Source organism: Leptonotus elevatus, chromosome 15 (assembly GCF_054856555.1).
Source record: "Leptonotus elevatus isolate MCC_2025b chromosome 15, RoL_Lele_1.0, whole genome shotgun sequence".
Taxonomy (NCBI): Eukaryota; Metazoa; Chordata; class Actinopteri; order Syngnathiformes; family Syngnathidae; genus Leptonotus; species Leptonotus elevatus.
Genome location: NC_141253.1, coordinates 17,505,488 through 17,524,085, shown reverse-complemented (window position 1 = coordinate 17,524,085; position 18,598 = coordinate 17,505,488). Strand labels below are relative to the sequence as shown.

The following is an 18,598-nucleotide window of genomic DNA, read 5'->3' as shown; positions in this document are numbered from 1 at the left end:
AGAGAATAAGACTGACGCTTACTGAATTAACATCTCTTCTTTTGAGTCTACTTACACTGTATCTGGTTAGCACTCATATATAATTCCATATCATAGTTCACACACCATCACCTGGTACAGTATTTGTTGACAAGCTCCATTTATCCGATTCTGGTCCATGACATGTTGTCTGTCTGTTGTAATTTAGGATGGCAGTAATCTGCAAATTCTTGGTTTGGTCAAGTCAGATGAAGGATTTTATCAGTGCATTGCGGAGAATATCGCCGGTAGCTCGCAGGCCATGGCTCAACTGTTGCTCCGAGAACCAGGTAGGAACAATGAACATACAAAGATTATAGCTGTGTTTTCACTAGCCTCATCAGTCATCTCCATTTCCACTTTGAAATAATTTGCTCATCAAATTGTTCAAATCTCCTTTGTGCCCACCGTACTTCAATCAGATTTCACATTTTAAGTAAAATCTTTATCACAGACACAATTACTAAATGATTAATACACTGTATGGATAAACCATTATCTTATAAGTATTCATAAATACCAGTACATATTAACAGGTAAATAGCATACACTCAATTTCCACCTGCTGTAAAAACAAATTTTCTACAACTGTGTATAATACAGTAATTTGACTTTGTTTAAAAAAAAAAACCTACGGTATTACTCCAAAAACTAGAATATATATCATACTGGTGAGGACAAAATTTGTGCAACAGCTCTTGTTTTGAGACCGTTCGATTGTGGCTGCTCCATGCAAATTGACTTGGTGTGACTGAGACCCTTGATATGTGGACTAGTGTGCATTTTCTCTATTAAGACCTTTTGCTGCAAACAATACCTGCAGTTTAGAGGGTTTATAGCATGTCTCATTAACAACTACGGCCAATGAGTAAAATACATTTACTATTTCCGCCTCTCTCCTAATTATAACTAAATTGGAATTAAGGGATGAAGATCTGTAGAAGCAACTGGTTTGTGCTCTGTGTTGTGCTACCATTTTGCCACATCCATCCAGTTTCTTGCAAATTATGCAAGATAACAACAAAGAAGTTGTTTACAAAAAAATATATATGTTCAAAAACTCTATAGCCGCTACAAAGCCAATATTTAAAGTGATGATTATTTTTGATCAAACTAACTACTACAGAGTAACTGACTAATTGTATTTAAATATTCCATATGTGCTAAGACATAAGTTATAACAATTTATTGTGTTTTATATAACAACATAACACTTTTCAATCTTCAGTTTACTCAAAACATATTATGTTCCCTTATTCACACATTGATGACACAGCATCAGGACCAACTTGGGGTTCAGTATCTAATGGACTGTACATCACAACAAGTCGGGATTAAAACAGGAGCTTTCAATTGCAAGACATCAAGGCTCCCTACCTACTACTTTATTAATATTTGCTGTTGAATGGAAAATGTAATATCAGTAAAGGCACAATGGAAACTTAATTACACATCCCTAACAAATTAAGTGCAAATAATTTATAGAAAACTTTTATTGTCAGATAAGGAAATAAATACATTGAAGACCATCTAAATATGATGCCAAGGGGTTGTCAGCAAAATAAGGATTTAAATATGGTACAGTGTTTGTACATATGTTATTTTTCAGGCCATGTCAGGGCATCTTTGCTGTGTCATGGCATTCCTCTCCATGCTTCTGCTTTTGGACTGTATTTGCTACTATAATGTCTGCACTGAAAACAACAACTCAACAGTCATACACAACGCTGCTTTAGTTTTCATTCTTTCATTATTTTTTAGGTTTCATTGGGATTCAGTTATTCTCTTAAAATAAATGTATACAGTATATGTACTGTAACAGTACATACGGAGTATCTATGATCTTATATCGTGAACGTGAGGTATATTTAATCTTACGCAATACACATTTATGCCATATGTTATTGTCTTTGAGCTTTCTTTCTTTCTTTCTTTCTTTCTTTCTTTCTTTCTTTCTTTCTTTCTTTCTTTCTTTCTCTCTCTCTCTTTATTTTTTCCTTTATTTCAGTTAACTCTTCAGTGTATTGCTTTTCCCCTGAGCCAGCGGCACAGATGGCAACTTATAAGCACACACACACACACGCACACACCTACACGGAAACATTAGGAGGGTCAGATGGTTGTTGTTATCGCTTGGTTCTTATCGCCATGGTGAACGAGCATCTCAGCAGGCCGCACAGTGCCCAATCAGCGTTCCCATGAGAAATCACAGTGTTTCTGTGTGTTTGTGTGAATGTCAGCATACCACCTTGTTACCCTTGACAACTGCAGGCCACTTGATCCTTTGAGTGACTCTTGAGACAGACAGGCAGACAGACAGACAGACAGACCTGAGAGTCCATGTGAACACGCACAGTTATGACTTCACCTCTTTAGATGTTTTATTGCCTGCATATTCTTTAAATCTACCGTAGCTGCAAAATAATGAAATATCTTAAATTGTTGTGTTGGGTCAGCTATAGTGTTTACAAAAGGTAGTGAGTGAGGTGAAGTTATGCTATATTAAATGAAGCTTCAGTGCACTGAAGACACCAGAGGCACTGCTCAAGAGAAGCAAGGGAGGCAGACAGACAAATAATCCAAATTCCTCATGAAGAATGTAAAATGTAGAACAAAATAAAATAATTTTAATTATGTTTTTTATAATAACTTTTTTCATTTTTTGTTTTCTGGTTAATTTTTTAAAATGATTTTATTATTATTATTATTATTTACTAATTTAGTTAATTTCCATGATTTCATAGTCTAAATAGTCTATTTTGAGGCGGCTTGTTTTTTGCCAAGTGTTTTCTCTTCCTGTCTCCAATATGCTTTCTAACACTTTCATCATGCATTCTAATTTTCCATAGTCAGGCTAATGTTTTTAATGTTTATGTACCAACATTTTTGGTTTGAGGTGAGGCAGACAGTACAGTGCCTCAACGAAGGGGGCATTCAAGAAAACACAGCTTTACAGTGGTGCTGATCTTCTTTTATGTGGATGTAACGGAGTAAATATACTGGACAGATCTTGGTTAAATTATGGCAGCAGGGTCACAACAGTGCTGTCGGAGGCACATAGCGATATATGCAGGCTGCCAGGAGAAAACACACAAAGCTCTGAAAAAAATGCAGTGTGGTGGGACAAGTTTCTTGAATGGTAATGAAAAATTAAGTCTTCATGGAGTAATTGGAATTTTGATGTTTCTGGGGTTGGTGAAAGTTTCTGGTTGGGTAGTAGGTGATGTCTGGTTGGTGCTGGACCTCACTCCTCTTTCTTTTCTTTGATCCTTCCTTGGGTCTTCTGATAACTTCACAACTAGCGGGATTCTGAAGTATTCGGTTTAGATTAATGAGCACACACTCACACGCACTCACATATGCACACACACACACACGCACATACTCACGCACATCCCAAAAAAAGAAAAAAGAAAAGAGAGAGACCAATGATGATGACATGTCGAATCGGTAAGATTACCAAATGAACAACACTGAGCTCTCAGAAAAAAAGCAAAAATTAAGTCTTCATATTGTGCTAATATTTTTTTAATTAACTGTGTAATGTATGCCTAACAACTTCCACTAATTGTTATAAGACCAGACCATAATTTATATTGCCTTCAAAGTGCCATTTTACAAACAAAAATGCACAATGTTTCCATTTTGAATTGATTCGCAAATGTTGACGTTATGCAGATTAATTTATCTAGAGACCAAAGATGATATCTATCAACATTCCACTGTGAGGCTGTGTTGCAGGGGACATTTATGCATCTCCGTGTCATTTTCATTGTGCGATATTTATTCCCAAGGTACAGTTTTTTACCTGTTTGCACTGTTGTTAATGCTGACTCGGCTATGTGAGGTGCGTTCAGTGACACCTTGTAAAATTAATGTCAATGTATTTTTCTTCTTGGACTATAATATGGAATACTAAAAAGAAACATCAATTGTTCTGTAGTAATAGCAGTAGATGTGAATGTATCAGAAAACCTTTAAGAGTGTAACAAAACTGATATTATGCGTGTGAAAAGAATGCTGATATTCTATATTTATATGTGACCTACTTTGGTTAAAGATTTTGTAGGAATTAGTTTTGAGGTATGGCCAAAAGTAGAATGGGTGGTAAAAATGTAGAATTTTTAGATTTCTCCCAATATTCATTCCTAAAGGTCTCTATTTCATTTCCCAGCTGCCCAAAAGTTAAAATTGTTGGTGATTTGTAGGAAAATATATTATTAGTAGCCCTGTGCAAGCCCGAGTAAGATAATGTGTTTTTAGCCGACTCTAAGTGAGCATGTTTTGGGGAAACCACAAACTTGGGGCCAAATACACTAACAATGCGCTGCGTCCGCAGACAGTGCGAAAAATTGCTCCACATCTGCACCCGCAACTTGCTCCCAGTTACGCCCAATTCACACTGACTGTGGAACGGACACGGTGCATTTTCCGTACGGCATCCGCATGGACTGCAATTCACACCGCGTGCGTTGCGTGAGCTGTCCGTGTCCGGAAATCTGTACCACCCAGACCACAAGATCACGGGGGTTCATGCTGGAGAGTAGAGTTCACGCAATAACAACCGTGTATATAGAATAGAACGCTTGCGGAAACCTACCGCAGCGCCGCATCCGTTCCGCACCACATACGCAACGCACTTCAGCTGGTGTGAATTGACACGCAGAATTGAATGCTTTCTATGCCTTGCAGCGGCCTTACGGGGTACTCAACGCGTTTGTTCCGTAATCAGTATGAATTGGGCGTTACCGTCCTATTCACTAAGGATATTGCTCTAATGATATACCAGCGTACACACGCCCACAAAGTTTGACAGCTGGGAGCAAATTTGCGCCTCATTTACCACACATGGCAATCGATTTGTGCCAAAAACACGGCAGTTTAGCAACTGTTGCAAGAAAGATGAAATTATCACAAAGAGAGCTTGGACCAAAGGAGGTGCAGAAGCATTTTCTTCATTTAGCGCAATTAAGCTGCAGTAAGCGGCGAGGATGACAACAACGTCATTCAGTCATTCATTTAATATCCCTAAAATACAAATTATTGGTGTGATTATTTTCATTTTTTCCCAAAAATATTTTCAGAGGTTGACGTAGGCATTAGGGGTGTGCCCAAAAAATCGATTCTCATAAGAATCGTGATTCTCATTTAGCCCTATTCAGAATCGATTTTAAATGTCCCAAAATCGATTTTATTTAAATTCCTTTATACTCTACTCGATTTGGCCACTTAGGGGCAGTGTGATTCCACGCGGTCTGATACACTGTTAAGTTGTAGCCACATTAGAGAATGGAAGGAAAAAGTCATGATCAAGTTATTCCAATAAAAGTTGTTTTTTTGCAGCGTGGAGCCGTTCTTTTGAGTTATAAAAGTGCCGCGAGTAAAGCACTAATTAGCATTAGCGAGTCAGACTGGAGTAGATCATTACGATTCCTTGAACATCTTTAAATTGAAGCAAAAATCATTGTCAATCAAACCATTTTGAATCAAAAATCGGTCTCAATCAAAAATCGGAATCGAATCGAATCGTGAGACATTCAAAGATTCCCACCTCTATTGGGCATACAGTACACATCTGTCACGTAAAAATGATTGCAAAATGTCACCCCCACCGCGATCCCTGATCAGCCCAGGTTACGTCATGTGTTGTAAACCAACGTAGAAAAATTCCCCCGCTTCGCCGTTCCCCTCTCTCACCCTACGCACCGTGCGTGATCAGCAGGGGCGTCACTAGGCTTCGTGAAAAGGGGGGGCTTAGAGATGCACAGATGGACAAATATAAAAGGAATACAATACTGTGTAAAAGTTAAAGTCATCATTAAACTTGAAGTGTTATTTCCGTCAGTACTTTAATATGGTACACAAACACATGAAGCATTTTTATACCCCCCCCCCCCCCCCAAAAAAAAATTATATATATACACACACTCGGGTTACCAAACGTTGCCTCTTTTAGGAGGACAGACCATTTTCGTACGTCCCAAAATGTCCGGTTGGTATTGTGTGACTAATAGGAGATGAAGTACACTGTAACTGCAGCTGGTACCACAATTTCAAGGCCGGGGCAAGTGTCCTCTTTTTTTTTTTTTGAATGGGACTATGGTCACCATAATGTACACATTGTGCGAAAAACTGCATGCAAAAAAAGGTAACTGTGTTATCATAAAGTGAGTCTATCATTTTCAATTAAGATACATTGAATTAATTATTAACTGATCAACAGAGAGGCAAATGACATGAATTTGGCTCAAATCACAGTAACTGTTTGCTCCCAAATACTTACTGAAGTCACATGTGACATTTCGGTGCATATGTGACTGGAAGGAAAATATTACTCAATGACTTCTAAATTAAATATGAAAGTAATATTAAAGTGTGAATATTTTTTATTTCAGATTTAAAACTGCTTTTTATCATGCCGATGATTGAGATCTTTCGCCGTTTTTAACCCCAAAATATTTTTCTTACACACCGTTTTATTTAGTAATTTTAGTAATCTCTAAAATGTAAACCTTAATTTCCATACTTTATAGGTGTCTTTAGTTTTTTTTTTTTTTTTTTTTTTGCTGTAAAATATTGTACTTTAAATTATGTAAAGAGTTTCCTTGTGTATGACGTGCTATAGCTGCCTGCCTTCAATTTTTTTTTTTTATTTTATTTTTTTTTTTTTTTATATATCCACTTTCTGTTCATTACTCTCAGGTTAAATTAAATGATGCACCTTCATAATATAAAATCCATATTGAGTTTTATATGATTTTTAGACTCTCACTGTCTACCTTCATGTCTCCAGTAGGTATCGCTCCACAGTTGCTCTCGCTACTCAACGTGCTGTTTCCACAATTCAACATGGGTGGAGGATTAGTATTGTAAATTATATTATTACCATCATCCATTGACGACAACCATAAGTGAATGATCTTTTTACTGTAGTGTGAAAGCATAAAGTTCTCACTAAAAACCCGCTCCTTCTGTCTATCAGCCAGGAACTTCACATGCATTGTAGAGTAGTTACTAGACAATGGGACTTTCTGCTAACTAATTGTTACTACCAGCAGACAGTGATTAAGACTTCTTCTTCAGAAATTTCCTTCTTTATATCCATCATGACTCCTTTCCTTGGCCGTGATAGACAATGGACGCGAATAGCGGCAGGTTGGGAGCATGCAAACGAGCAGGAAAACATGGAATGGATTATCAGTAATGAGGAAGTTCAAGTGGAATGGATTAGAATTGGATAACAAAAACATGACAAGGGCTCTCGCTATCTACAGTACTATTGAAGTTTAGAAAATCAATTGATTTCGGATCATATAAGTAATTAATTACAGTCCATCTGTCACGTTATTTTCCTCAATGCCGCTTGTAGCATATTTGGAACACTTCAACTGCAAGCCTGGACCTTAAAAAGGTCTATTATTATTTTTAGCATTATTATAGTTTAAAGTGCACTATTGGCCGTCGCACGACTATGGGTGGGGGGCTGCCTCACATGGACGTACAATTGTGGGTGAAAGTGCCCACTTCACAGTGGCCCAAATTACATCAGCAGCAACTGAAGATCTTCCTGCAGATCCTAATAAGTGTACTTCGCACACTGGTCACCTGCATACACTCCAGCATGTCAGTTTATGCTTCCGTCATGTAGAGTGTGTGCCTCTCCTGCGCTGAATTTAATGGAATTGAGAGGAGCCTTTTCCAGTGACATGGAAACATGTGGGCAGTGCTCATTCTCACAATGGCACAAACACCCATTTCAATATCAAGAAGAAACATAAAGAAAGACAACTCTACCCATACACACCTTTTGACCTTGCTTTGCGTTACACTTGCGCTGATCATGAAACTAGGGTCCCGAGAATTTTGGGAGTTGAGTCTTAGACAAGACTGGTCCAAGACCTCTAGAGTGTGGTGTCAAGGCCAGTCACTCGATACCAGCCCATTACTGCTAAAATGTACTACTACACTGGCTTCAGTGGTGAGCGGTGACCTTTTAGAGTTGGCTTGCTGGAGCAACGCATACTGTATGTGAGCACCTGCAAATTTATTATCAATTTTAATATGAAATATTATTTAATATAATTTATACCACTGTGTAGGTATAGCATTAAAGCGGAAATATTCAGGAATGACGCAGGTTGATGCACACACACTGTAATGTAACCAGCTCCGTGGTGAGTGAAATGACACAGTCACAGTATTCGGAACTGGCTCGTGTCCACAACACCGTGAGAGGAAAAAAGGACATCGCAGCAGAGGTAGACACAAGTGATTTCAACCAACAATCAACAGTTTGCTAACCTGTGGACAGCCAGCGAGCCATTTGTTTCTCGTACGTCCTGGCTTGAAAGTGACGGACGAAATTCTTCAACGTTTCTGTGATGACTATTTCAGGAGTAGGATGACCAATTATATTCTTCTTTTCCTCAAAAGTTCTCCGGGAAAACCACACTCATTGTGACTCGGCGATGAACTGAACCACAGATTGTTTACCGCAGAACAAATCAAGTAAGCCAATTATATGCATGCGCGTTGTCAGATAAGCTGCTTCACTGCCAGCTTTTTTGCCATTCAGAAGGCACACGTACAGAAACAACCTCTCGGAACTAACACAACTTGATTTCTCTTTGCGCATGCACAAAACTAGCTGTCAGCTCGCCGCGAGGAAAACAACAGGACAAATTACACAGGAATTTAAGATCAAAACCGTAGAACTAAGGTATTGTATAATAGAGGACTCATGATTTTATTGAAGAGATTGGGCATGCACTACATTAATAGCTTATTATGACCGATCGCCACTGACTGGCTTCCTGCCACAGTAAATGTATGTTGGGTTCATTACATCCTCAAAATTGGCCAACGATGGGAATTTGAGTGTAAATGATGTCTCACTGTATGTCAGCACTGGGAGACTGAATTATATAGTAACTTATAGCCTATGTTCTAATAGCAAGTACCATTTTTGAATCATCTTAGTGATGAGTTTAGTGGGTGTTGCAGATGGGCCAGAAATAGAAGCAATAGAGGGAGAGACCATTATTTCAAGTGCAAGTTAATGTATTCATATCGGAGCCACACTCTACTCTCTTTTACAATCTTCTCATTCCACACTTGACCCTTCTGAAGTAGAGTCTCATTTAAATCCTGGTCTGGATCAAATTTGAAATCTGGACCAGGCTTAAATGAATTAATCCTGCACGAGATATGGAGAGGGGTGTGAGCCAGCACTAAATTGATGTGGCATAGGACTAAATGGGATAGGAGAACCCTTTTTTTCCATACATCATTATAGGGAATGGTGAGGTCAATGTTTTTTTAGATTCACCCATCAGCCAACGTGTTTGACATGTGCATGCCGTGATCGGGAGAATATACAATTTTAGTATCCTGGTGTCCTCACACTGGATACTTAAGTCATGTTCCTATCAAGAAATTTTATCAACAATATATCATGATATTCAGTATTTGAGTGACAGTGGAAACTTTTCGACTGTTCTTCTTCAATTGTGTTCAGACAACAGTTCTTTGCCACTCCTTCTGCCTACTTTTCCGCCATTTAGGGGATTAGCAGTTCAATTGTCTATTGACTATAGAGATCCGGACTTTGACGTCACGGATCCCACAATGCACGTTAGCGCCGCCACTTTGGCAGTAAAGAAAACGTGTCCGCTACTTTGAGTAAACGCAAACGCCACATTTTTACAACAATAAACAGCTTTTGCGTACCATGTGCCACAATGAGAAGGGGCAAAAGAAGGATCGAGCATTCTCCAGGCTACCAAAAGCGGAACCAATGTGTAGCCAAAGGATCATACTAGGCATAAAGGGTGAACAACAAGAAACAAGAAAAAGGAATTGGGATCCTCCTCATTGTGGTAGATATCACTTGTGTAGCAATCACTTCATATCAGGTGAGTCAATCACAGAATTAGTTAGTCGAGTAAATGTAGTGCGATTGTATAGTTATTAAATAAATGCGAAAGACGTGATTGGGCACTTTGTACATGGTGGCTGAATCAGCAGATGCTAACCGATATGAAGCTATTCTCCCACCAGTCCCACAATACGCAAAATGTGGGGGAAATAATTTGTTTCATTTGTTTATGCTGCTACTGTTTAATAGATATCACACAGTTGAATTTAATAATAATAACTGACCAACACCATAAAGATGACTGTTTACGGCATAAATAACGGCGGCGCCGGCTGAATTAACAGATGCTAAGTTGCTAACGTACCTAAATAACACTGCAATACTTGTGTGACACTGCTAATTTTGATGTAATTTTGACCACACATAAAGGGGAAATAAGGGGGTTGCCTAGACGAACGATTCAATGAACGAATCTTTTGAACGGTTCTTTTTAATGAACTGATTCTAAAGATTCAGTTCACTTAAAAGAACTGTCATGCCCATCACTATGTCATGTCCTTTTTATCAATGCGAGTGTGAATTCTCTTGAACAGAAAGTTGACGGATAAACACTAGTTTTATCCCTACTCGCCATTGTAGTCCATTTACTGTGAATCGATGCGGCTCCTCCCATTCCTTTTAAATGTGGCACACAATAGGTGCACCGATAGTCTGTGACATGGCGGAAGAAGAAACTGATTTGTTCCCCCATAGCTGTGCCATTGCCAGTCGGATGGTTTTAAAGTATAGAGATGATAATAATAATAATCATAACAATGTATTGAGGTGGCCACAACCTCTACATCTGCCTCACAGTGTAGAGGTTGTGGGTTTGAATCCAAGCTCCGGCATTCCCTTGTGAAGTTTGCATTTTCTCTGTGTGAGTTTTGAGTGGGTACTCCGGTTTCTTCCCACATTCCAAACACATGCATGGCAGGTTAAATTAGCATTGTCCATAGGTGTGACTGTGAGTGTGAATGGTTGTTCTTGGCTGGTTGGCTGGAAACCAGTTCAGGATATACCCTGCCTACCGCCTAAAGACAGTTGGGATAGGTTCTAAGACGCCCAAGACCCCAGTGAAGATAAACGGTTCAGAACATGGATGAATATAATAATTCACAGGGCTTAATGCATGCTAATCAAATATTTATGCATGATTTACACCATGTGTCTGCATAGCTCGTGTATCTGTCTGTCTGCACCTCAAGCAAATTCCCCAAAATTATATTTGACTAGTGGTCTGTCTACCGTGCGCCAAAAGTTAGACTTGGTCTAAGCAGGCCTAAGTTTAGACCGCGTTTCAGTCATCAAATGATCACGTGTCGGGCAGATGACAAAAGACACACCCTTGTACAGTGGTAAGCCCACCTTGGCTCAAAACTGTCTACCAATTTCCCACAGAGACGCAACAAGGCTTTCACTTGCATTCAAATCATGATGTGCCAGGTTTTACGCTTGAGGGCAGCTATGCCGTCCAGATATAACCAATTGTTTTTAACCTCAAAAGTTGCTTGTTGTATAGTGATACAATGAAAATTGATTGTGCAGCTTAATGATTGAAGTGTCTGCAGAAGGGATGAAATGTGTGTACTGTAGATCATTTTGTGGTTCGTGACACTGGTTAGTTTTGAGAATCAGCATGAATGGATCAACAGAGTACATACAAAATCTAAAAGACTTGACAGAAACCGAGCAAACTCAAGCCTGTGAATTTTGGGAAGATAGAGGTAAGGCCATGCACAGAAAGAGAAAGGAAAGTGTGAAGAAGAGAAATGAATGAGAGAGAAACAGGAGGGTCAAGCGAAGGGCAGGATGAGTTTGAGTGCAATGGAGAGCAAGATGAGAAAGTGTGTCATCCATGACAGATTGGTATTCCACTGTTAGCAGCTGACCTGAGCAAACCATCACACACACACACACACACGCACGCGCACCCCCCCCCCCCCACACACTTTATCTCTCAAACACAGAGAATTTTTTTTACTTTGTCACCCTAAATATATGGACACAGTCTACTCACATACACACTGCAATTTTCAACAGGAGTGTGTATGTGTGAGTGTAGTCTGCAGGGGGATGGGATATATAGGGCGTGTGAGTCCTCTGTCTGTTACCATGGTAACAATAGACCTTATAGTCTTCATTTTAGTGTTGGTATGGTAGCGATACATATTAAGTGTTTGCCTGAAAGTGGAAGAATAAAGACTTCTTGCTTCCCTGACTGACTCTGTGTGCGCGTGTGTTTGTAGAAGGAAAATTAGTTGCTAGATGATAAGGCAGAACCATCATACTATGTATAAAGATACAAGTTAATGTCCTGTCATGCAATTAAATCAATCAATCAATCAATCAATCAATCAATCAATCAATCAATCAATCAATCAATCAATCAATCAATCAATCAATCAATCAATCAATCAACCAATCAATCAATCAATCAACCAATCAATCAACCAACCAATCAATCTTTATTTGTATAGCACTTTTCTTTTGCAAGTCAAAGTGCTTTACATATTTTAAAAACACATCCCCATCTTACTGCCCCCCACAATACCGACCCATTTAAAATAAAATGCATAAACAAACATTCAAATAAAACAAAACAGATGATCTAAGGCTCAGCACAAGGCAACCTAGCAACAAAAACACTATCTCGGGGAGCCCTCTGCGCCAGGAGAGGGCCAAAAGCTGCGGCTGCAGACCCAACCCTAGCTTCTGCCACAGAGGGCTTCCTCTGAGGAAACACTGGAAAAGTAAAATTACCAGGCTAAAATAATTTTTAAGAACATAAGACCAAGCTAAAACTATAAAAGGGGGAATAGAGGAATAATAACATAAAATGCTAAATGTTCAAAACATAAATAATAAAAGACCCAAGCATCTAAAAACAGGATACACAAGATTTAGTTTAACATAAAAATGAAAGGTAAGATAAATAAAATAAGTACATAAAATAAATCTTAAGTACATAGCTACATTAATAAGGTGTGTCTTCGTAAAAACATGAACATTCTCTGCAGCCCTGAGGTTCTCCGGGAGGCTATTCCACAGACGACTTAATTGATTTGTGCTTAAAAAGACTTGTGACTTTCTCGTGAGGCAGGTCCGACACGAAAGCGAGTGGCCCCGTACTCCCTACTTCCTTTTCTCCATAACCGGGCGGTGTCACATGACTACAGGAAATGTGCAAAAAGTGTTTCCATTGAACTTTTGCTAAATACTTCTATTTCGACACGTCTCAAAAATCACCTCATGAGAGCGTAAAACATTTTTTGCGATATTGGAGTTTTTTTTTTCAAAAACCCAGTGTTTCCATTACCAGCTTGCTTTTGCGCAACTAGCCTTTTGTGCAAAACTGAGGGTAATGGAAACGCACCTAGAGACATACTGAGAGGTCTTTCGGTACTTGACTCTGTTTGTGACAATTACATTGACGGACGCAAATCAACTTCCATCAGTGTTTCGTCCGTGACTTTTTTTTCTTTTTTAGTTTCTCATCATTCGTCATCAAAACTGCCGTCCGTCAGTGACAGTACTGATGGAATGCCCACTTCTGGTAGTTTCTTGGTCAAGAAAACAGAAAAACAGGGCATATTAATTTCTTTTTAAACTCATCCTACATTGCCTTTAAAAATAAGTGGTTTACAGATGTTTGATTCCGAAAAAAATAACTGGTGCAATGACACTGGCATAATACTGCCTCTGCAACTAAAGAAAACCCTACGGTCCCTATATTCGTTCTCCAGCACAAGTTGAGCACAAAGCACATTCTAACTGTGTGCATGGGTAGAGTTTCCCTTGCACAGCTAGAATTAGGCGTAACTGGGCATTTAGTATCTTGTGGGATAGCTTCTTCCCGGCCAATCATAGTGGCATCCCTCATTTGCATCAAAATCAGGGCAGTCGGAGCGTACGCTGGGCTTGAACTCGCAGAAACAGAAACTAGACTCACTGGGGTCCGTGCATGACATTGTCAGGTAAATTGCACGATGTCCCCTTGCAGATGATGTAGTCGGCCGCAAATGACATGGGCAATTAGAGACTGCCTTGAGCCGTGTGTGAACACCCCTCCTCCTTTATTGAAACGTAACATTAATTAAAGTCATGTTATAATAATCTTTAAGAAAAAACATTGTCACTATCCAAATAGTTCTGGACCCAAGTGAATGTAGTACAACAATTTGCAAAGACTAAAACAATAATACATTTAAAATATGCAGCTGTCTAGTATGAATATCACACTTAACTCCAAAATATCAATAAGCTGAAGACGCTCACTGCCTGCTGAGTGTCATTTCAATCCGCAGAAGCGGTCACCCAGCGACAACCACAAACGGCTTCAAAGCACCTGGAGATGACAGATTTAATGAAATTCCACTCTATAACACCTGTTTGATACGGCTTGAGAGTCAGACTGAGTTCTACCTTCCTATCACCTTCACAGATACGGTACATCAGAATAGCACAGAATGCATGTATAATTCAAGTAGAACAAAATAGAATACACACAGAAAATGTATTTTGAAGTGTGAAAGCGAGCGATCACACCTCTACAGTTGGTTCTCTGCTGCTGACTGTGCACTTGCTATAGCATTTTCAGGAGCACTGTAGCGTCTGTATTAAAGCATGTCCTTGAAAATTAAACAGTAAATGTCTTCAGATGTTTGAGATTCTGAAGGCCAGACGACACATAATTAAACAATCTTCGCCCCAATAAGATCACAGTTAAAAAAAAGAAGAAGAAAAAGTTAATAATGATGAACTTGCTGCATTGTAATCTGCCCCATGTGTCCGTTGTAAATGTCTGCTGCCTTTAACTGTCATGGTTTAACAATCATGCTGGTTTTGGGGTCTCCTGAGAAGTGATCATTTTGGAGAAGTGATCATTTTTGAGGTGCAAGGTTTCGGCCTGACACAAGCGATAGCCTATATAAGACAAGGTAAGGCAAGGCAACTTTATTTCTATACATGGCACATGACACATTCCATACACAATATAACTCAATGTACTTGAATTAAACAAACATCATATCAAAGTGTTAACAAAACAGAACAAAAACTTACAAAGGACAGAAATAGAAGTTATTTTACTAGTAATACTTAAAGAATATGTGGTTGCGTTCACTTGATTACTGCACAAAAATCAAGATGCACCGTTTTTAGTGCATGTGCACTGTGAAGAGAAAATGGAGAACCAAGTGTTGACTAAGAGCAATCCTCTTTTTTTATTGCAAAAAAACAATTATCTCAGTTTTGTTATGTTTTGGCTGAAGGAAATTTTGTTTCATCCAGTTTATTTGTTTTAGACAGTGACATAACTCTTAGCCCTTTTTGCGCTGCAATTTAAATTTCTTCTTGCTTTTTTGGGGCAGTTGGGGTTGCATCTGCTTTTGTATTTAATGCAAAGAAGAAGAAAAAAGACCATTTTCATCAAGGGTGTGTCTGACTCTGAGATAGAAAATCATCAAATATGATTTTCCGGGACAAGGATGCTGGGTCTCAGGAGATTAAAAACATTTTTGTTTCTTCTTCTGGCTATATATGATGCTTTCGTGTCAGGGATGTCCAAACCTTTTCATCAGAAGGTTGCATACAGACAAATTGAAGGATACAAGGGTATCTTTGTCATTCTTCAACTTTATTAAGCACAGTTAATCCTATTAATCAAAAAAATATGTGTATGGGGTGGTCTGCATCCCTCTAGACTAGAGCCACCCCTGCCTTGAGTAACTCTCCATATGACTATTCAAGATAATAATAATTAATAATAATAATAATAATGATAAGTATTATTATTATTATTATTATTATTTTAGTTGCAAGTCATTCCTTTGGATGTGAAATTTGAAATTATCTCAAATATTTTTTCTAGCCTGCTAATAAATGGACTGAAGGCCATAGTTTGGACACCACTAATAAGTCCTCCATCGAATCGTCCTCCTCTAATCAACTAACCACCCTTGCCTTCTGCGTTCTACATACATCACTATCTTCATTTTTCATTACACGAGGCCTCTTTGCTATACCAGTTTACTCCAATCATTCATGTACTGCAGAAGACTTCAAATAGGAAAGCTTGGATGAAGGGAAATATTCATCTTCCCTTCTTTCATTGGACTGATGTTTCTACGATGCTTGCTTTTATCGATTGTAAAAAAAAAAAAAAAATAGAAGGTCATCCATATGGTGTGTGTGGGGGTGTATGTGTATATGTGTGTGAACGTTTGTCCTCCCAAGTCAATCAGGTAGAGGTTGGAGGTTTGTACATCGCCACCTCCACCTAAATGTGTCACCATGCTATGTGCGTGTGTTGTCGCTTAAAACATTGATCTCCTTTGTGATGAAACACCTTTCCTTCATTCTCTTCCATCATTCATCATGGGGAGGAAGACGGCATGTGGAGTGTTTGTGTATGCATGACAAAGTTATTGACTGACTACTGTCGTTCACTCTGAGCCTTACTCTTAGAAACGTGTTCACAGAAAAAAGAACTGTGTAGACAAAAAAAAATGCGCTGTACAAATGTATTGCAAATTGATTATTTTTATTTGCCCTATTCTTTTGTTAATGAAAAACTTGGGTTTGTCACCATCAATCACCATTGTGCTAACTGATAAATAAAGAGACACCAAAAGCCAGACAGACTTGTTTATTTTAAAAGGCCTAACAGAAAGTTTGAATGTGTGAAAAACCATAGCTTTTTGGTTTTTGAAAGACACAAAATGAATGTGAACCAGTTGCTCTACAATGTGTCGCTTGAATCTTTATGCCCAATAACACGACAACAACCATCACATCACAAAACCATCAATACAATTCAAAAACGCGACATGACAGCATGCATCTGTGCCACATACTGCCCATCATTTAGTGCAGTTCAGAATCAGTATTTATCTTATGAAAAAAAAACTATTCAATACCACATTTTTTCAGCCAATACGAGTATTCATTTCTTGTGTTGTCACGATACGATACCAAGTACTGACACCAATAGTACTTTTGATGCATACAATTTCCAAAAATGAGATGAGCGGTGAGAAGATGACGACAGTTATATCTTACTGGTTAAACTTTTCCTTAACAAGTTTTGCCCTGACTAACAAATCAAAGGGCAAAAAATGCTAACGTCATTGAGAGCCAGCTTGCTGGCCATGGGAGGACAGATATAAAATGTTATTAGCTTAAATAACAGTTTAATTGCTAATAAAGTGTAAGTTTCATTGGCCGCTGTACTGATTTTGAAAGCCCTGCGCAGATTACATTGACATAGCAGAACATAGAGGCTGAAATGTGATTGGAAAGAAATCCTTGCTGGTCTTGACCGCTCACAGCTGCTTTAGTGCTTTTTTTGTACTTAAAATATAAGAAAGTGCTATCTATACAAGTGAAGAATAAGAAGAAAGAAACAAATTTAAATAAGTCACTTGTTCTTTACTGGCTGATGCAAAATGTCTGCTGGATAGGCTGCTCCTGCTGTATGTATTCAGCTATCTTGTTTTAATGTTTATTAATATGTGTATAGGCTGTTTCCTTGTTTTTGTTTGCTTTATTTCTTCTTTTAATTTTTTTAATCTCTATTTTTCGTTCCCCTAAGAGGTTTTGCCTGTTGTAATTAAGAATTTTGTTCTTAAAAATATGTCTCATATTTCTGGCTGTTGCTATGGGTTGGTGACTTGAGTTTGAGAATTGCACAAAAGCTACCAAAAATAAATAAACAAATAAAATAATAATAATATATAAATAAATAAATTGTGTTTCATGTCACTCAACTTGAAGTCATGGTCTGCAGGTCAAGGAAGATACATTTCCATATCTGATCCAGATAATGCCATAGATGAGGAATTTCTGTGCACTTCTTGCCGTTTCAGTGTGTAGTTGAACCTGCATAAACCAGGAAGTAGCTTGCTGACTGCCAAACAGATGGACAAGCACATTTATTTGTTATTATACAGGAACGTTTCATATGGTTTCTTACGGTATTCATTCTCAAACACGTTGAATCACAGCACTTAGCAGGATGTCATGGCTATTTGACTAGGGCAGTGAGCTCCTAATTGCTCATGATGAGCTAACACCAGCAGTGTGTGACTATGGGCATAAACGGGTGAATGCTCACTGAGCAGACATTGTGAATCACTTTGATTTATGTGAACATTAAAGTACCATATTAAAGTAACTCATACAGTACAGCTCTGCCAGAATTCCACTGCGCATAATAACCTTACATTGTGTTGTAGGTTGTCATGGCAACATCACACATCTTTAACATAATTCAGTCAGTACCAGTTGAATGGATTTAAAGGGCTTAATGCATGCATATAAATTAGAAATGCAATGTTTATGGATGCAGCTTATAGACAAGGAGAAATAATTTTGCTAGATTGGCACTCAGTAAGTAGAGTGCAAACCTCTGCCAAAACTAAACACTCTTAATTTGGATCAGCACCAAATAGTGTGCCTTCATAAATAAGTACCTACTGCAAAGACACATTTTTTTTTATATGATTCATACATTATTTGCTGCAATATGGCAAATGTGGAAAATGTTATAGGAATAATGTGTCTCCGCTGGTCATTACTAGATGTAAATGTACACTTAACTGGAGAAGAGTTATCAAGCTAATTTTCTGAAGCAACACACACAACAACAGACTTGTGTTTCAC

At 38.4% G+C, this 18,598-nt stretch overlaps 1 protein-coding gene across 2 annotated transcripts in view; it reads left to right on the top strand.

Annotated features, from left to right (window-relative positions):
* The window catches only part of dcc (DCC netrin 1 receptor), a 350,617-nt gene that overhangs the window by 142,306 nt on the left and 189,713 nt on the right, over nt 1–18,598 (top strand). For both annotated transcript variants that reach the window (XM_086097425.1, XM_086097423.1), the window contains exon 7: nt 188–308. In XM_086097425.1, coding sequence (XP_085953551.1) covers nt 188–308 — 121 coding nt within the window. The remainder of the gene's footprint in view (nt 1–187; nt 309–18,598) is intronic.